The 21852-nt window shown below is 39.8% G+C and overlaps 1 protein-coding gene across 1 annotated transcript in view; it reads right to left on the bottom strand.

Annotated features, from left to right (window-relative positions):
- The window catches only part of LOC110525327 (tyrosine-protein phosphatase non-receptor type 9), a 45038-nt gene that overhangs the window by 6706 nt on the left and 16480 nt on the right, over window positions 1–21852 (bottom strand). The window contains exons 4-5 of the mRNA XM_036989711.1: window positions 11223–11349; window positions 6383–6457 (exon numbers count right to left, since the gene is read on the bottom strand). Coding sequence (XP_036845606.1) covers window positions 6383–6457; window positions 11223–11349 — 202 coding nt within the window. The remainder of the gene's footprint in view (window positions 1–6382; window positions 6458–11222; window positions 11350–21852) is intronic.

Below are 21852 nucleotides of genomic sequence, written 5' to 3'. Positions count from 1 at the left end.
TCCGTAATTTTTCCAGAAACTTTCCATGGGAAGTTAAACCCGAGAATTTTGCTTAAATTCATCAAAAGTTAGCTTATAACAGTGAATCTTTTTTGTGGGATACCAAAGGCAATTCTAGGTCTTGTGGCATATTTTGGTTAAACTATCCCAAATTAAATGGTATTGCAACCCTCTGCATGCACAGTGCATTCTTCCATCACATGTACAGCTGATTCTCAAGATCTTGCATACTAATTAGATGCTATTGAGCCCACACTGCTAGACTGTCTGAGCCAAGGACTACAGGCTTTCTGGTAAGTTTTGATTACAATACCGGGTGGGGTGAATATATTTTATTTGACATACATAATTTTTTGTTAACTAGTAAATAGTAGCCTACAGCAAACTGTGTTTCAATAAATTCTAACTTGTATATTTTTGCTACCATGTGGGTTTTAGCTTGCTTGAGCCTGCTAACTGAGGGGTGTTAATTCACCTGTTTCCATACATGTTTAATTTTAAAACATTTATCTTACAAAGGAGTTGTTTAATCTAACTATTTAACTGTACATGAAATTGTATTTGTAGTTTTTTTACTCATTTTTTTCTCATCTTTACATGAAAATGCAACAGGCACTATTTTATGTGTGGAGATATTTTACTGCAGCTAATGTAGAAGGAAAAGCAGTGTGCAAATACTGTGCCAAATCATGTGTGAAGAATGCAACAAAGATAGAGAATCATCTGGCCAAGAGCATAAAGTTCCCTCAGCGCTCACAACAATCAACCTTTGACAAAAGTCCCTCTATTCGAGGTGAAAATGATGAATCAGATATCGCCATCAAGAGGATCCTCCTGGATGATGTATTTTGGGAGAGAGTAGTAAGCAGCCTGAAACTCCTGAAACCTATAGCAGTAGCCATTGCACAGATTGAGGGAGACAATGCCATCCTATCTGATGTTCAGACTCAGCTCGCAGATATAAGAGAAGAAATCTGTACTGCCCTGCCCACTTCACTGTTGCTCCAAGCACAGGAAACTACAGTTCTGAAAAACATCAAAAAGCGCGAAGACTTCTGCCTGAAGCCCATACACGCCGCAGAGCACATGTCGGACCCCAAGTATGCAGGCAAGAGCATCCTGTCTGGTGCAGAGATCAACAAGGCATATGGTGTCATCACTACAGTGTCTCACCACCTTGGCCTGCACGAGGGCAAGGTTCTTGGCAGTCTGGAAAAAGTTTAGGCTTTTTGAGCCTGACAACGAGCCATCCTCAACAAGGTTGGAAAATGGCAGTGAAGATGAGGCCTCAGAGTCTGATGTTCAAGAGGAAGACATTGAGGAGGTCCAGGGAGAAGACATGGAAGCCTGAGAGGAAGACAACCAAAGCTTTAGTTTCTAGACTATCAATTTACAGATGTATGTTAAATGTTTTTGGGAGATGCGATGGATCATTGGGGATCATTCAATATTCCCTTTCTTTTGGTTGTTCAGTGAAATCATCCCATGTGAAGAGACAAGTAATTTAATTAAAGTTAAATTCAGAACTAAATAGTTTTTAGTTTTTTTTCCTATTGGAATGATTTAATCATTTGCAATTATGTCTACTTATGACAAGGTAAAAGGTTTAAGTTTCTGTCTCCATATGATATGGTAAATATATCCAATGCAAGAAACATCTACATTTAAATGGTATTAATAATAATTTGCATATGTTTCCACCTCCTGAATATTCCCCAAAATGTGCAACCCTACTTGAGACTGACTACAAACATATCGGATGCATTTGCAGTTTGTTTTAGTTGTGTTTCAGATTATTTTGTGCCCAATAGAAATGTATGGTAAATAATGTATTGTGTCAAGTGAATAATGGTGAGTGAGAAAGTTAGAGGGTCAAAGATCATAACCAAAAGACATGTTAACCATTACCAATAACAGGGGTGGTTAGCATTTCTTGGGGATATGATCTTTGACCCACAGTAACTTTCTCACTCATCATTATTCAGGATTATCCGTAATCATGGTAGCATCCACATTAATGTAGAAGTGTTTAGAAACATATTATATTCTTATTTACAATAAATGTGACTCCAGAATGGCACAAAATAATCTAAAACAACCTAAACGAGCTGCAAAATTCATCCAACAAGTTTATAGTCACACACTTGATGTAGTCATTGCATACTAGGAATCTTTAGGGGGGGGGTAATAATTTTGACCCCTACCTTTTTGAGAAAAAAAAGTATTACTTCTTAATTAAACAAAATCTCTTTCTCTAAGCAATTGTAATAGTATTAAAGAATAATTTCACAATTTTCTGGAGCAGTATTTATTTTATACAGTCATTCTTTATCAATGGTGTCAATCATTTTACACTCCACTGTAGGGGTATAGGGTGCGATTTCAAACACAGCCGATGTGATTTATGATCCCAAACGTTCGCTTTCCCTGGGAGGAGTTAGTTCCTGAGTAAAGGTCACAGTGGAAACGCCTTGCATCCATCAATAATTTATTTATTTAACTAGGCAAGTCAGTTAAGAACAAATTCTTATTTACAATGACGGCCTACCAAAAGGCAAAAGGCCTCCTATGGGGACAGAGGTTGGGATTAAAAATAAAAATCATCTGACATCTGAGGAAGTGCCTTGTGTATCAATTACATTGCAGGGCTGGACGGCGGTTCACCCTCCAATGTCAGGTGTTATTCACTGGAAGGGAGCATAACGATCATCCCCAGGTCCCAGGAGTGTTTATCTGCTTCTAATATTGTTGATGTTCCCAAACTAGGACAGGGGGTTACTGAAGCAATGTCTGAGAGATATAGGGGGCATGTTTGGCTCTACATTGTGAGGTCCTACTTCTGCACCATGCCAGAACATGTCTCTATCATGCTGCATCAGAAAAAAACATTGTCTCGATGGCTAAATTGCTTGGTGCAAGCAACACCAAGAGGAGGTGACTTTATTCCTTCATGGGCCACATACAGTGCATTCAGAAAGTATTCAGACCCCTTGACTTTTTTCCACATTTCGTTACAGATTTATTCTAAAATTGGTTAAATAGTTGTTTTCCCTCAACACAATCTACACACAATACCCCATAGTGACAAATCAAAAACAGGTTTTTAGAAATTTTTGCAAATGTATTATAAATAAAAAACTGAAATATCACATTTACACAAGTATTCAGACCCTTTACTTTGTTGAAACATCTTTGGCAGCGATTACATTCTTCAGTCTTCTTGGGTATGATCGGGTTCAAATTCTGTCTCTAGATGGGCTACTCAAGGTCATTCAGAGACTTGTCCCGAACCCACTCCTGCCTTGTCTTGGCCGTGTGCTTAGGATCGTTGACCTGTTGGAAGGTGAACCTTCACCCCAGTAGGAGGTCCTGAGCGCTCTGGAGCAGGTTTTCATCAAGGATATCTCTGTACTTTGTTCCGTTCATCTTTCACTCTACCCCGACTAGTCTCCCAGTCCCTGCTGCTGAAAAACATCCCCACAGCATGATGCTGCCACCACCATGCTTCACCGTAGGGATGGTGCCAGGTTTCCTCCAGGTGTGACACTTGGCCAAAGATTTCAATCTTGGTTTCATCAGACCAGAGAATGTTGTTTCTCATTGTCTGAGAGTCTTTAGGTGCATTTTGGCAAACTCAAAGCAGGCTGTCATGTGCCTTTTACTGAGGAGTGGCTTTCATCTGGCCACTACCACGAAGGCTTGATTTGTGGAATGCAGGCAGAGACCTTCCTTCTGGAAGGTTATCCCTTCTCCACAGAGGAACTCTGGAGGAACTTCTGGAGCTCTGTCAGAGTGACAATCGGGTTCTTGGTCACCTCTCTGACCAAGGCCCTTCTCCCCCGATTGCTCACCTTGGCCAGCTGGCCAGAGTCTTGGTGGTTCCAAACGTCTTCCATTTAAGAATGATGGAGGCCACCGTGTTCTTGGGGACCTTCAATGCTGCAGACATTTTTTGGTATTCTTCCCCAGATCTGTGCCTCGACACAATCCCGTCTCAGAGCTCTACTGACAATTCCTTCGACGTCATGGCTTGGTTTTGCTCTGACATGCATTGTCAACTGTGTGACCTTATATAGACAGGTGTGTGCCTTTCCAAATAATGTCCAATCAATTGAATTTACCACAGGTGGACTCCAATCAAGTTGTACAAACATCTCAAGGATGAACAATGGAAACAGGATGAATCAGAGCTCAATTTCAAGTCTCATAGCAAAGGGTCTGAATAACAACATGTTTTTGCTTTGTCATTATGGGGTATTGTGTGTAGATTGAGTTTAGAATAAGGCTGTAACGTAACGTGGAAAATGTTAAGGGGTCTGAAAACTTTCAAAATGCATTGATTAAGTCGGTTTGGATGAACATTAAATGGGTATATTTATAGAATGAATAGGAGTTTGGAGTGGTAAAACTATTAAATATCAAGGCATAAACCTCTCAAAGCTTATGTTATACTAAAACTGTATTAACAGTACCAGGCAAAAGTAGACACACCTACTCATTCAAGGGTTTATCTTTATTTGTACTATTTTCGACATTGTAGAATAATAGTGAAGACATCAAAACTATGAAATAACACATATGGAATCATGTAGTAACTAGTGCTGTTGCGGAGACCGTATTACCACCACACCGGCGGTCACGAGTCATGAAGGCAGTCAAATTACACATGACCGTTTAGTCACAGTTTTTAGGCTTCTCCAAGCACTCTATTGTTCCTCTTATCAATTTGACATCAATGCAAATGTATTCAAATCAAATACTACATAAGAGCACATGAGCTCATGTTGCACAACATTTCTGTGCGATTGCGGGAGAAAGAGTGATGGCCGCTAATAAAAAGAGGATCCCATCTTTCTATAGGCTAGGCCTACTATATTGATTTCTCAACTTTCCTAATAATAAGCACATTGCTTATATTTACAACAGGAGTGCAGCCTACCTGGCTGGCATGAAAATAAACCACGGTGAAAAGCGTACTCCATTCGCTATTTAAGTGCATAGATGACATGTATTATTTCCTGCTGCCCCTGTTTCGATACAGGTGCATGATAATGGTCCATTCTAAATCTAAACAAATGTCACACATGTAGTATTTGTACAGACAATATTAAATCAAGAAAACTCTGAAGGGTGACACCTCATGTTGCCTAGCCCATAGTGCCATATGTTTTAATGAAGCTTAATCACCACTAAAGTGGCCAAATAACTTAATTTAGCACATTCATCCACTTTACAATGGGTACCTTTATAATAAAAACATTACATGCATTTGCGATCACTTTTGATAATGATGCTTTCCACTAATGGAACATTCAAGCTTATAGCCTACTACCATTGCTGCGCTTATAAATGTGAAGAAATAGCCTAATAGTTTAAGCTAAACATTCTGATCTGTTGCGTCAGTCTCATTGCATAAAAAAGTGTTTTGATGCTAGTGGTCGTCTTCATTTGGGATCTATCGCATCCCACAACTATCCCAGACTATGTTTGGAATATTTATTTCTCACACAGAATGTTTGTACTGTGGGGGATAGTAGATTGACATAAGCTAGGGATTTTGCTGTTCGTTAGACCTACTCATCTTGTTGGCTGTCAAAGTAAATGTGGACAGTTCTTCCAATATGCCGCTCGGAATTGGATAAGGATGCACGCAGTTGCATCCCAGATGTGTCTCTTCATTTGTAGCCTGTGAGAAAGACCAAATCACGTGACAGAGAGCCATGTGAGTGAGAGGGTTTCCGATTGTGCAGCACACTCAGGGAGAAGGGCACAACGCAGCACTCCGAGACGCAAAAGGCATGGCTCTTTATAGAGTGCATTACGGCCACAAAGGGGATACTGTCCTGAAATGTGAGGAATTATCAAATGCTTGTCAAATTGTGAATGAAAGGGAGAGATTGGAGTGTGTACAGCCTGCGCAAATAAAACAAAGCAGAGCTCATGCCTTTCAAGCTACTTTTTTTCAAATCATTGGAATCTCATCATGCAGTCTTACAATGTATTAAAAAGAAAAACATATAATCAAACATTTGTAGAACAACTAATGTTACTTTAATAACTCTAAATTAAGCATGTAGGAGTACCTATTTCATTGTCAACCGCTCAACACAGAATAGCTCCCTCAAATCGTTGAGACAATATTTATATTTTGTTCAATTGTATTCTTATTGCTATAAATAATATAAAATAATGCCACAGAATTTTAAGCAAATCTTGTCTGCTAAATGAACTAGTGTAGCCCAAAGCCTAAGAGGCTGTGGGCGACAGGTGATGGACCAGTTTACAGAGGAGTTTAGGAGTGCAATGATGTGTCCTATAAGGAACATTGGTGGCAAGTCTGATGGCCGAATGGTATCGAGCGGCTGCTCGAGAGCAACCTTACCCGCCGATCTATAAATTATGTCTCCGTAATCTATCATGGGTATGATGGTCATTTGAATCAGGGTTAGTTTAGCAGCTGGGGTGAAAGAGGAGCGATTACAATAGAGGAAACCAAGTCTAGATTTAACTTCAGCCTGCAGCTTTGATATGTGCTGAGAGAAGGACAGTGCACCGTCTTGCCATACTCCCAAGGACTTGTATGAAGTGACTACCTCAAGCTCTAAACCCTCAGAGGTAGTAACACCTGTGGGAAGAGCATTCTTCTTAACAAACCACATAACCTTTGTTTTGGAGGTGTTCAGAACAAGGTTAAGGGTAGAGAACGCTTGTTGGACACTAAGAAAGCTTTGTTGTAAAGCATTTAACACAAAATCTGGGGAGGTGACAGCTGAGTATACGACTATCATCTGCATATAAAAATGGATGAGAGAGCTTTCTACTGCCTGAGCTATGTTGTTGATGTAAATTGAGAAGAGCGTGGGGCCTAGGATCGAGCCTTTGGGTACTTCCTTGGTGACAGGCAGACTTTATACACTACACTCTTTGAGAGAGATAGTTAGCAAACCAGGCCAAAGTCCCCTCAGAGACACCAATACTCCTTTGTTGGTCCACAAGAATGGATTGATCTACCGTATCAAAAGCTTTGGCCAAGTCAATAAAAATAGCAGCACAATATTGCTTAGAATCAAGGGCAATGGTGTCATCATTGAGGTAGCAGTGACACATCCATAACCTGAGCGGAAACCAGATTGCACACCGAGAGAATACTAGACATAAAGAAAGCCTGTCAGTTGATTATTGACAAGTTTTTCCAACACTTTTGATAAACGGCGCAAAATAGAACTAGGCCTACAACAGAGAGGATGAGCTTGATCGCCCCCTTTAAATAAAGGACGAACTGTGGCTGCCTTCCAAGCAATGGGAACCTCTCCAGAAAGGAGAGACGGGTTAAAAAGGTTGGAGACGAATTCTCTCAACCAGATTCATCAGGTTGCCTGGAATCACCTGGAATGCATTTCAATTAACAGGTGTGCCTTGTTAAAAGTTCATTCGTGGAATTTCTTTCCTCTTTAATGCGTTTGAGTCAATCAGTTGTGTTGTGACAAGGTAGGGGTGGTATAGAGGATAGCACTATTTGGTAAAAGACCAAGTCCATATTATGGCAAGAACAGTTCAGATAAGCAAAGAGAAACGACAGTCCATCATTACTTTACAACATGGTCAGTCAATCCTCAGTCACATAAACCATCAAACGCTATGATGAAACTGGCTCTAATGAGGACTGCTACAGGAAAGGAAGACCCAGAGTTACCTCTGTTGCAGAGGATAAATTCATTAGAGTTAACTGCACCTCAGAAATTGCAGCCCAAATAAATTCAGAGTTCAAGTAACAGACACATCTCAACATCAACTGTTCAGAGGAGACTGCGTGAATCAGGCTTTTTCATAGTCAAATTTCCACTACTAAAAGACACCAATAAAAAGAAGAGACTTGCTTGGGCCAAGAAACACAAGCAATGGACATTAGACCGGTGGGAATCTGTCTGAAACCCAAAACACAACTCCAGGATGTGTAATAGCTATTTGACCAAGAAGGAGAGCGATGGAGTGCTGAATCAGATAACCTGTTCTCCACAATTACCCAACCTCAACCCAATTGAGATAGTTTGGGATGAGTTGGATCACAGAGTGATGGAAAAGCAACAACAAGTGCTCAGCATATGTGGGAACTCCTTCAAGACTGTTGGAAAAGCATTCCTCATGAAGCTGGTTGAGAGAATGCCAAGAGTGTGCACAGCTGTCATCAAGGCAAAGGGTGGCTACTTTGAAGAATCTCAAACATAACATATATTTAGATTTGTTAAAACACTTTTGATTACTACATGATTCCATGTGTTATTTCATAGTTTTGATGTCTTCACTATTATACAACTAGGTAGAAAATGGTAACAATAAAGAAAAACCCTGGAATGAGTATCTGTCCAAACTTTTGACTGGTACTGTAAATCCAAACGGGTTTTCTAGTAGACTACTAAGAGAGGCACATCCAAGGTTTAAAAAGGGTGCTCTTTGCTGTTATACAGATTCAAATTGTAAATTTATGGTGGATTTACAATGACATTTTTTTAAATGAAGCTATACAGAGTTGGCTACAATTCCAATGTTATCCTCTAGAAGAGACAATATATATTAGAGCAATGTGGCTAAACTCCAATGTACTGCTAGAGGATAAACCCATTTTCTTGGAGAGAGTGTATTTGAAATGTATCATGTTTATGAGTGGCATTGTAAACATACTCCCAATTTAATCCAGGTGTATGGAGATGTACAGTGCATTCAGAAAGTACTCAGACCCCTTGACTATTTACACATTTTGTTACGTTACAGCATTATTCTGAAGTTAATTAAATTGTTTGTTTTTCTCATCAATCTACAATACCCCATAATGACAAAACAAAAACAGAAATTTTTGCAAATATATTCAAAATAAAAACACACAAATCTTAAATTTACATAAGTATTCAGACCCTTTACTCAGTACTTTGTTGAAGCACCTTTGGCAGCGATTACAGGCCCAAGTCTTCTTGGGTATGACGCTACAAGCTTGGCACACCTGTATTTGGGAGGTGTCTCCCATTCTTCTCTGCAGATCCTCTCAAGCTCTGTCAGGTTGGATGGGGAGCGTCGCTGCTCAGCTATTTTCAGGTCTCTCCAGAGATGTTCGATCGGGTACAAGACTAGTCTCCCAGTCCCTACCGCTGAAAAACATCCCCACAGCATGATGCAGCCACTATCATGCTTCACCGTAGGGATTTTGCCAGTTTTCCTACAGACGCGATGCTTAACATTCAGGCCAAAGAGTTCAATCATGGTTTCATCATACAAGAGAATGTTGTTTCTCATGGTCTGAGAGTCCTCGAAGTCTTTTAAACTCCAAGCGGGCTGTCATGTGCCTTTTACTGAAGAGTGGCTTCCGTCTGGCCACTCTACCATGATTGGTGTAGTGCTGCAGAGATGGTTGTCCTTCTGGAAGGTACTCCCATCTCCATAGAGGAACTCTGGAGCTCTGTCAGAGTGACCATCGGGTTCTTGGTCACCTCCCTGACCAAGCCCCTTCTCCCCTGATTGCTCGGTTTGGCCCGGGCGGCCAGCTCTAGGTATTCTCAATAGAAAATTATAAACAACTCATCGCAGCTCTGCCACAAAAATGGAAAAGGCAATTAATTAGTTTGTCTGCCACCAAATAAAAGTAATAAATGGCTTAAAATGAGTCATATAAATCATAAAATGTACCAGTTTCAAGAGGGTTGACAACTATGCCGCAAAAAATTCAAGATGCTGTAGTTGGGAACAGATTTTTGATGTCCCAATACCATGGCATTGGGTTTATGAACTGATATATAAAATGACAATTGATCCATCAATTTGTTCTTTTAAATTTAAGCTATTATATACAATTCTTGCTTCAAAAAGAATGCTCAGTGTATGGGGTATTCAACAGTCAGAGCGCTGCAGACTGCCATGATGAAACAGAATCAATAGAGCATCTCTTTTGGTGCTGTCCATCAGGTGCTTGTTTTTAGAGTCTGGTCCAGGAATGGTTGTTGTGCCATAATATCAGGGTGAAGTTGAACCTGCAAACTGCATTGCTGGGGGATGTGAAGGACAACAGTAAGTTAATAGGAAATATCATTGTGCTCTTGGGTAAATATATTATTTTTGGGGCAATTTTGGCAGAAATGTTGCAGATGGGAAGGTTCAAGTCCCTAGTGAGACACCATCGGAGAATGGAGGGATGTATTGCGAGAGGAAATGGTAGAATTATGATTTATTGGGAAAGATGGGTTGATCTGTGGCTGTTTGAAGAGTGGAATTGACAAGTGTTGGAATAATTCTATATACAAATGTATGTACAGTATAAAAGTTTAAGGTCCTCCAATCAGCGGTGAGGGCGGGGATGGGATTATTGTTTGTTTTGATGCTGTGAGCGGTGTGTGTTCTGGTCTTGGTAGTTACGGGTGTGCTCGCTTCCAAGTGGCGGGCCTTGGTTTTTCCCGCCCTTGGAAAATCCCTTTGGGCTGGGGGCAGTGCCTTGCCGGCGGGTGGGGGCGAGCGCACCCACTGACCAGAGCGCCTGCTAATGGGAGTGGCCATTTGTACTGTATTGTTGTTTTAAAGAAATACATTTTTATTTAATTTTTTAGAATACAACTCTATGAATGCCCTCTTTATAATGCATTATAAGCATATTTATAAACTGGGCGGTCCATGCCCTGAATGCTGATGGGCTAACATCCATGGTATATGACCACATATACTACGGATATGACAAAATATGTATTTATACTGCTCTAATTACTTTGGTAACCAATTTACAATAACAATAAGGAACCTCGGGTGTTTGTGATATATGGCCAATATACCACGGCTAAAGGCTGTACCCAGGCACTCTGTGTTGTGTCATGCATAAGAACAGCCCTTAGCCGTGGTATATTGGCCATATACCACACCTTATTGCTTAATTATAATGCCTTATGCGCTATACTTAAATCATTATAATTAATGACATAGGTGCTAATAGCTGCTCATCAATAATGGAGTAAAAAAGGATTCTAAAATCGCTCATCAGGTCATAGAAATTACACGCACTTTCACAACAAACTGTCAGCGTGCAATGCCAACATCCTGTCTCAATTTGTCGGCTGTGTTGTAAACCTAAGCCTGCCTTTACCCAATGGTCTTGATCAGTTAAGACAATTGGTAATTTAGGACAATTGGGACCGAGACTGAGTCTCACCTACATAATAGGCTAATACTAAAATATGTATCTCGTTGTTCTCACCTCTCCACAGCCCGGTCCAAGAGGTAGAAGAGAGCCTGCAGGACAACATGGTTGCCTGTCTTGTTGGGGTGGTGGAGCTTGGCTGTGTACAAGGCTATGGAGGCGCCTGATGGGTCTCGCACACTCTGGTTGAACAGAACAGAGACAGAGGTCAGAGTGAGGAGAGATTAGGGTGTGCTTATTAGCTGCACTGTGGGGCACTGAAGTCCAACATCCTGATTCAAATAGGATTCTATATAGTTCCTGTGGGTGAAAAAAAGCAAATAAGCAGTAACGCATCACAAAAGTCACTGCAAGTTTATCACTTGGTATACATTTCTATTTTTCTCCATTGGCATAATACTAGTGTTGTATACAGTTTTCAGTAAGGCTGGGAACTGCCAGTGACCTCACGATACAATATTATCACGATACTTAAGTGCCGATAAGATACGTATTGCGATTCTCACTATTCTATATGTAATGCAATTCATACTGTGATTATATTGCGTTACGATGTTCCAAACGTATTGCTCACCATATGTCTTCTGCAGAGGGACAATAGAGAGTCAATGAGAATACAAGTTTTGATCAGTCATGGAAATAAAAGTGCTGAAAACAAAAAAAGATGGAGAACAAGCTATGAATGAAAAATACTGGCATTTTGTCACAGGTACAGCCAGCTAGAGCAAAAAGAATATTGCGATATTGTCAAAATGATATAATGTATCATCAAAAATAATATCCCGAATTGTAACTATAGATTTTTCCCTCATCACTAGTTTACAGTATAGGTGCATACAGACAGGTTTGAGGCAAAACTCTAGTCTAGACTCTAGACTAGTTGCACAATGAATTCAACATGCAATCATCAAATACATGTGAAGTCATGGCAGCCTGCATTTCAAAATGTCTAAAATGGGGTCTGGTGTTCAGTTTGACCACAGGATGGCAAAGTGGACATGACCATGAGAAGCAAAGAGAGCTTTGGTCACAGGGAGGCACCTGGGTTCAAAGTCAGTAGATTTTAAATGGGCGCCACCTCACATCTCTGAAGGAGTGACTTCTATGAAACAAACTGTCAGTATGAATGAAACATCTAACTAAAGCCAAACAATTGTGAAAAACAGAGCCCCATTCAATTCAATTAAAAGTTAGTTTATCGTCTGAACTGCAACACTGAAGAGCATACAATAAATTTTTCCACAATTAACACTCACCCCAGCATCCAAAAAGCAGATTGAGTGACTTAGTTTGACTAGGCAATAATAAAAAGTAGGGATGCACGATATATCGTTGAACATATCGGAATCGGACAATATTAGCTAAAAATGCCAACATCGGCCCGATGTCTAGTGTAACGGCGATGTGCAAAACCGGTGTCAAAGATTACGTGCATACCTATATAACATAGGTACATGACGTAATGACGCCACGTAAAATTTTGCAATACAAGTATAGCACAGCATTTACTAACCTAGCCCACAATGTCTGCTGTGTGGATCAAGCAGTCAACAAGTCAAGCAGTCATTTGAAAGAGTAAGAACATTTCAGCGAGACAACTCAAAAATCAAAAGCCATTAACGCCAAGATAATGGAATTCATTGCCCTAGACAATCAACCATTCTCTGTCGTAATTGCATGCTCATGAATGTGCTGGTTGTCATACCGCTGCTGCCATTTCAATGAAATTTGAGAACACATTTGAAATTTGGAAACATGAACACTAGCTAGTAGGGTTGCACATTTTGGGGAATATTCAAGGTGGAAACTTTCTGTGTGAAATAACAGAAATATATGGTAATTAACGGAAATATATGCAAATTAATATTACTACAATTTAAATGTAGATGTTTTTTTGCATTGGATATATTTTCCATATCAAATGAAGACAGAAACTGACCTTATCATAAGTAGAGATATTTGAAAAGTATTAAATCCTTCCAATATAAATAAAAAAAACAATTGAGTTACAAATAAAACTTTAATTAAATGAATTGACTCTTCACATGGGATGATTTCACTGAACAACAAAAGGGAATATGTGAATGATCCATCACATATCCCAAAAACGTTTTTAACATACATCTGTAAAATGATAACCAAAGCTTTAGTTTCTAGACTTTCTTCCTCTCAGGCTTTCATGTCTTCTCCCTGGACCTCTTCAATGTCCACCTCCTGAACATCAGACTCTGAGGCCCCATCTTCACTGTTTACTTTCCAACCTTGTTGAGGATGGCTCGTTGTCAGGCTCAAAAAGCCAAAAGTTTGCCTGGATGCCCACCAATTTTTCAACCCTTGTATTGGTCAGCCTGTTACATGCTTTGGTGCATGTGTTCCCAAACAAGGACCAGTTGCGCTCTGAGGTGGCTGATGTTGGTGGGATTTGGAGGATGATGGAGGCAACAGGGGAAAGAGCCTCAGAGCCACAAAGTCCCTTCCACCAGGTGGTTGATGAGATATGTTGGCATGACTGCCATATTGCACCTCCATCCCAAAGCCCTTACATCATCCAGGAGGATCCTCTTGATGGGGCTGTCCATATCGGCAGACTGTGATATGGCCATTTCTTGGAGAGACTCCTTCCCCTCCAGGAAACTGTCAAACATGATGACAACATTGGGGGGCAATGTTGTGTGAGTGTTGTGTGAATGAGAGTTGTGTGAGTTTAGAGGGATAATCTCGCCGCAATGACCTGAGACTGGTATCGGTCCCAGAGGCAGCGGAAATGCCTCGCTCCACGGATTTCGTTTCTGGCGCTGCTGAAGGATATTCTTGCCTTGGATGAGAAGCCCCTGATTGATCGTGCCCACCGGTCGTTGCGCCCAAAGCCCCGGGATGGTGAGAGGCCCCGTAATTCTTTGCGTGCACTTTTTCCATGAGAAGATGGAGATTCTCCGACAAGCCCGCAATACCACTCTGAGCTTTCAAGGACAGAGCTTCTCTATCTACCAGGACTCCTCCCCCACTGTTTCCAGGCAGCGCAGAGCTTTCGGGCAGGCCAAACAACTACTACGGGACCATCCAGGTGTGAAGTATGGACTGCGATTCCCGGACCGTTTATGGCTATCTCATGATGGTAAAGACTACACATTTGAGTCTCCGGATGAGGCTATGGCTCACATTCAACGTCACATCAAGAAGTCTTGAACTTGCTCATAGATCAGCAACTGTTGCTTGCGAACTGTGGATAGTAAGTAGCCCACCTGTGGTACAATTATGTTTAGTTATAACATACTATTCTTGTATAGTTGGGGAGTTAGCAAACCCATTCGGGCTTATTTGATGTGATATAATGTTTTGATCATCTAGTGTGCTTGCCTTACAAGCATTCAGTCATTTTAATTTCATGGTAATACAATGAAATTAAAATGACTGAATGCTTGTTTTACTTAACTACATTGTTTCTAGGCTCTCATATTCACCTAATCAGTTTGTTCACATTGTGTCTCAGTGACTCAAAATATTTTGGGTTATTTGTTTACTGCATCCATTTGTACCGACCCAGTAAACGGTAATTGTTCCGAGGCTACACGTTTTTGTGGGTCTTCACTTCAATTTTAAAGGTTTTGAACATAATTTATGCCCAGAAAACGTTCAACGTTGCGCAAATGTAGTTTTTTGGTCTTGGCTGTAAGGTGTCTTATCGTCAAACTAGACAATTATTATTATTTTTTGATTTGCTTACTTCAAATTAGGTTTTTGGTTGAGAGCCTTTATACATTTTATTTATTTTCTCTCTCAATGCCTGTTATAAGACTGGGAATATAATTATATACATCTACAAGTGGTGCTTTTGTAATTTTGTTTGCACAAGGGATTCACTTTTATTTTTCTCTCTTTTTGCTGCTTGATCCACTAACATAAAACACAACTTTAAAGAGCAGGACTGTGAGTTTGGGTTTAACACCGCACTCTAACAGACATACTGTGCGAAGAGAACATGTTCTGTTTAGGCTTGTACCTCGTTTGGAGAGGTACTGTCTGGGATGGGGAAAGGTTGTTGAATTGTTCAGTTCTAATGTTGTCGTTCCGTCTTTTTAGTTTTTTTTCTGTGCTTTTTCCAAATATCTTGCACCGTACATTATTATTCTGAGACGAGTTAATCTGGGGTTTTTGGGTACTGATTACTTTTCCACTCTATGCTCTAATGACAGGGTTGTATAACGGGAGTGCTCAGGGTGGCCAAAACAATACGATCAAGTACATTTTGTGGAACATCAAAGGGGTTAACAACACTGTGAAGCGTAAGAGGGTGCTGACACACTTAAAGGGTTTGAATGCAAATTTTGCATTTCTACAAGAGACTCACTTGAGGACTGGTGAGCATTTTAGGATGCGTAAGGACTGGGTTGGTCAAGTGTTCCACTCCAACTTTCATAGTAAATCAAGAGGTGCTGCCATTTTGGTTGCCATTGGGATGACAAGTTTCATTTCTTCCTTTCTTCCTTTTTATCTGCTATACCCAATTTAGATTCCCATTTGTTGATTTTAGGGGGGGGGGGGGGGGATTTCAACTGTACAATTTCCCCAGTCCTCACAAAGAACTACAGGCCCATCTAAATGTGCCCTACTTATTCAATCTTTCCTTCATAAATATGCTATGTTTGAGGCCTGGCGTTTCCTACACCCTACAGATAGACAGTATTCCTTTTATTCTCATGTTCATCAAACATACTCCCGGATTGATTACTTATTTCTGGACAAAAAACTTCTGCTTAACATTCGGCAGTTTGCTTACGAGAGTATTGTTATTTCTGACCATTCACCATTAGTGCTTGAACTCGTTTCCCCAGCAACCTCCTATGTGTTATCAATGGCGTCTTAACCCCATTTTACTCTCAGATAAGGAGTTTGTCAATTTCATTTCTTCTGAAATCACCTTATTCCTAGAAACTAATTCAACGCCAGGTATGTCCTGCTCTACCATATGGGAGTCTCTCAAAGCATACCTACGTGGCCAAATTATCTTTTTACAGCCAACCAAAACAAAGCTCGCTCTCAGCAACTTCGGGACCTGAGCGAATCCATAGCCACATTGGATGAGAAGTATGCTACGGATCCTTCCTCTGATCTACATAAAGAGTGCCAACTACTCCAATCTGAATTTGATGAGCTTTCTACCAGGCGAGCTGAACATTTACTCGTGAGCTCGATAAAGAGTGTATGAACAAGGCGACAAGGCCAGTAAACTCCATGCACATCAGATCCGTAAATCTGAGGACTCACGTTTAATCCCACAAATAAGGACCCTGTCTGGTGCCACCACAGTTATACATAAAGAGATCAATGATCAATTTAAACAATTTTACTCTGCGCTATACACCTCTGAATCTCCTCAAGACCCTTTGCTGATTGATTCATTCTTTAATGGCTTGAATATGCCTTCAATTGATAAAGGCTCCCATGACTGTCTAGAAGAAGAATTTACGCTTGAGGAGATCGCAACAGCAGTGTCCACAATGAAAAGTGGTAAATCACCAGGTCCGGACGGTTTTCCAATCGAATTTTACAGGACGTTTTCTGGTCTGCTTTTCACATTCTTGTCTTGATTATTTGCAGAGTGCCTTAATACCTCAAAGCTACCACCTAGTCTTTATCAGGCTTCAATTTTATTACTATTAAAGAAAAACAAAGACCCCCTGGAATATGGATCCTATCGCCCAATCTCTCTTTTAAACTGTGATTGCAAAATCCTAGCCAAGCTTTTAGCCATCTGTATGGAAGGCTCGCTGCACCAAATAATACACTCTGACCAGACTGGCTTTTGTTTTTCAATATTAGACGCTGTATGAATATACTGTACACCCCAGCGTCAGGGGACCCGGGGGTGGTGGTCTCACTTGATGCGAAAAAAGCTTTTGACCGCGTTGAGTGGGACTACCTAACAGCTGCCCTTTATAGATTTGGCTTTGGCCCCAAATTCATTGCGTGGACAAAGGTTATTTATTTTTCTCCCATGGCTTCGGTACGGACTAACAACTTGTCCTATGACTATTTTCCCTTGCACTGCGGATCCAGACAGAGTTGTCCACTCTCGCCCTTCTTGTTTGCTTTGGAAATCGAGCCTCTCGCCATTGCACTACGCTCTAATGATGCCATTCAAGGTATAATCAGGACGGGCTTAGAGCAGAAAGTCTCGCTATATGCTGATGACCTCCTTTTGTTTATCTCCAACCCTGATACCTTATTGCCACGTGCCTTATCTGTTCTTAAAAAGTGTGGATCAATCTCAGGTTACAAGCTGAATCTAGGCAAGAGTGAGCTTTTTCCTGTAAATAACCCTGCTTTAAAGTCCTCTTTTGCAAGTTTTCAGTTTAGGATTGTCCGGGATCAATTCACCTACTTGGGAGTTAATGTGACAAGGAAATATTCAAAAAAAATTCACAAAAATGTGTTGCTCTAGCAGACAGTTTGAAACAATATTTTACTTTTTGGAATTCACTACCTCTTTCTCTTATTGGAAGGATTAATGTCATTAAAATTAATGTGTTGCCCAAATCTTTATATTTATTTAAATGTTTACCCATTTTTATTTCAAAATCTTTTTTTAATTCACTGGATCAAACATTCATGTATTTTATTTGGGATGGCAAGGTACCACAGATTGGTAGAAAACATTTACAGAAGCCTAAGGCTTAAGGCCTAAGGTGGTTCAGACACACTATTAGGCTGCAAATTTCAGAGCCCTTTTGTACTGGCTGCAGACTGATCCTACTGGCCCTAGACCACTCTGGGTCCAGATGGAGTCTGAATCATGTAAACCTGCTGCACACGCTTCTGTGTTGTGCCTGTCTCTCCCAGTGTCCCTAGGCAAAAGGTGTGTTAACACAATTGTAAAGCAGTCTCTTAAAATTTGGAATCAGTTCCGTTTAGCCTTTAGCATCCGAGGCTTTTCTCTATCAGGCCCAATCAATCAGAACATTTTATTTCCTCCATCTTTGAATGATGGGGCTTTTGCCATCTGGCACTCACTAGGCCTCTCCTCACTAGCCCAATTATTCTTTGATGATACATTTGTCTCTCTTGCTCAGCAACAGGAAAAGTTCAACCTCCCCCAATCCCACTTTTTCTACTATCCCCAGACTAGGAACTGGTATTTATACGGAGACTTGATTACACACAGGTGGATTGTGTTTATCATCATTAGTCATTTAGGTCAACATTGGATCATTCAGAGATCCTCACTGAACTTCTGGAGAGAGTTTGCTGCACTGAAAGTAAAGGGGCTGAATAATTTTGCACGCCCAATTTTTCAGTTTTTGATTTGTTAAAAAAGTTTGAAATATCCAATAAATGTTGTTCCACTTCATGATTGTGTCCCACTTGTTGTTGATTCTTCACAAAAAAATACAGTTTTATATCTTTATGTTTGAAGCCTGAAATGTGGCAAAAGGTCGCAAAGTTCAAGGGGGCCGAATACTTTCGCAAGGCACTGTATGTTATGTTGTTTTCTCGAGTGTATGAAAATTATTCTAATGATTGAAGTGTATGTACCTAGTATGTTGTACTAGTATATACGTTAAGCTGACTTAAAAAACATATTTATGAGTTAGTTAATTAAGAAGCTGAATATAAAAAGTGTGGCTTCTTACATAGAAATGGGTCAGGCCTCTTGCTCAATAGCACAAAGCAGATCATTCAATCTATGTTTTTACTGGTTCTAGACTATGTTGAAATAATCTAAATGAATGCAGCAACCACTTCATTAAAAACTATAGATGCATTTGACCGTAGACCATTTTGTTTTATAATGGGTACAGTACATGTTCAGTACACATCCCTGCATTCTATATTATAAAGTCGGCTGTCGGCCTTTGAGGTCACTTAAGTCAATAATTTGCTCTCTTTGCCTTTATACATCTCATTGACCTACTGTAAACTCCCTCAGTTGTAAACATCTACAACAACCATTAGACGTACGCGTCAGAGTTATCAAACCCAGTGTCGGGGTTTGTACAGAGTTGGGTAAATCAGCTCTTTGCACCCCCCCTTACAGGGGTAATAATCTCCAAGCTGCTCTAAACGTTGATGTTTTGGTGTCTCTAGGTTAATCTCTAGACTGTTGAATGAGGCCTGTTACAACTTTCTTATACCTTTAAAGGGAGTTTGTGAAACCATTCAATCATGGATGTATGTAAAACATATTGATCACGTATTGCAGGTTACAGAAGACTCCTGTTGTACTATGAATACCCACTCATCCCTGTTAGATCTTGATGTGTTGGCTCTCTATGTATGTACATGTTTATAATCCACATAAAGTTAATATTACTTTTAGGGTTCTAATCTCCCTCTTTCAAAATCGCCACTGTGACCAAATCTCTAACATTCCTGATCCTTCCCATATATTTTAACCCTAAACCTCCCAATAACTATTGTCTATTGTTAGTCTCAGTGACCTTACTGACAATATCAACGTTTTATACAGATCAAAATACATTGTTGGATACCGTTTTCATGTCTTTCATTATGCAGACATTTGTTTATTAGATTATATTTCTCATTAAGAATACTGTTGTCAGCCACTTGGAGGCTTGGTGCATGTACAAAGAAAAAGTACTAAAATAATGGCAATGCATGTAGTCATGTTATGGGTTTCATTGTTTTGCATATGACTATGCATTATATGCTGTCGTAATAGTGTTGAGGATCAGATCATGCCTATTGGGCATTCTTGATCAATTATTGATCCAAAAAAGACACACACACCGGTTCTGGATTAATTCCATAGCGGTTTGCATGGCTTGGTAGTGTATTAGCCGGGTATGAGACATGATAAATAATACAATTTAAGTAAAGTATAAAATAAACAGTACTATCCTAAATTGAGAGATGAATTCAAAATCATATCAACAGCATAATCTTTCAGAATGTACCTGTTTTCCGAATAGAATGACATGTATACAGATTATATTACAACTTTTTGTGTTTTGTCTTAGTGGTTGTTCTTTAGTAAATAGGAAAATCAACAGTGTGTTAGTCCGAGAAACATTATTGAGATGGTTGGTTTATTGTTGTTGAAAATTTGAAATGTACACATTGTGAAGTGATATTGCAGCAACAGTTTTAAAGGGGGTAATTGTATCAAATATATATCCTTGCATGTTTGAATTAGAGCTCCTTTAAAGTGTTTTCATCACAGCCTGGTAAATACATTCTTGTAAGTTGTCTACAGTGACATTTCTGGTTGTCTCGCATGTAACATAATAATACTAAAGATTATGATAATAATGTTATTATTTTTTATAATAATACATATCTGCAAACCATATGTATTTCTGAAAACCCCTTTTTGCATCTTCAATAGTTGTAGATATTCCAACGTTCGTAGATGACCAAGGTTGTTGTAGAGTGGGCATAAGTTCAACACTCAGGAGTCAATGTCCTATCTTTTGTATTTTTCATAGCCTGAGAGAGAGAATTTATTCAACACTTAAATAATAGATCATCATTCACGCACACACAGCCCTGTCTTCATAGTTGTTTATAGTGTATTATCATTGTTTTGCCATAGCTTCTAATTATCATTTCTATTCACAGATTGAATATAGTTGGCCTTGGTTTCTAATCAATAAGCGGGTCAAGTAGACCCAAGCTATTGTTTACAAACAGTATGAATAAAGACAATGTTTCATTGTATAAATAGCCTTCATTTTTAAAAACATACATGTAAATGCCTAGAATTAATACCTATCATTCTTAAATAATATATATCTATATACAAACATTCCCTTGAATATTCAACTCTCCTTCAAAAAAGTTCCATGAGGAAGGAAGGATTCCCCGATTATCGTTTTATCTGTCCTGGGTCTGCTGACTGTTGTTTGGAGTTAGGGTAAGGCAGTTAGTACAAAAACGTAGAATAGCATCTGTTTCATCTGCTCTTCCGAAGTCATTCAGAGTCCCTAATGCTGCATGTATCCCTGTCTGCTGTAAACACAAAAATAGCTTTTAAAATAGGGTGCACACTTTTTGTTTTTAATGTATAAAAATCATTATGGATGTTATTTTTGGGGACTTACGCCGAAAATAGTGCGATGGTGAAGGGCTACGTAAAGGACAGGGCGCAGTTTGCTTCTGAGAATCCCCGTCTAACTGTCGCTTCCCAATCAATTATGTCCGGTAGCCTGGATATCCTGCGAACGTTAGATAATATTAACAGTTTAAAACACATATAACTCCTGTTTAATATTACAATAATATCCTTAATATTCAAACAATTCCCCGAGTTCAAATCTTAAAATATATTTTTTCACAAACTCACCTTCAGAAAGCTCCATTAGGATGGATTCACATACTTTTTTTATCTGTCCTGGCCAATAAATATTCGGGGCTGTTGGCCTGTGGGTTTGCGCTAAAGCGGTGCTAACAGAGTGGATCGGATGTCACTAGACACGCTCCACGGACGTGTCCCTAACTAGAGAAAGTACGGAATTAGTTTACGGGGCATTGTGGTGACTTTTTCCGGGCTATATCCTGTATGCAACACCCTGTATATTTGGTTTAGATTACAAAGGCATTCAAACAACAGGAGGGGATGTCGAGACATTTTGTATGCATGTATTGCCTTTTTGATTTCCTGCACCCTCAGGGTTAGCACCTTGGTGGGGTGTCCGATGTAAATTTATAGACCGGGGTGGGGGCAC

This window comes from Oncorhynchus mykiss, chromosome 1, assembly GCF_013265735.2.
Source record: "Oncorhynchus mykiss isolate Arlee chromosome 1, USDA_OmykA_1.1, whole genome shotgun sequence".
Lineage (NCBI taxonomy): Eukaryota > Metazoa > Chordata > Actinopteri > Salmoniformes > Salmonidae > Oncorhynchus > Oncorhynchus mykiss.
The sequence above is the reverse complement of the archived record's forward strand: the minus strand, read 5'-3'. Positions and strand labels throughout refer to the sequence as shown.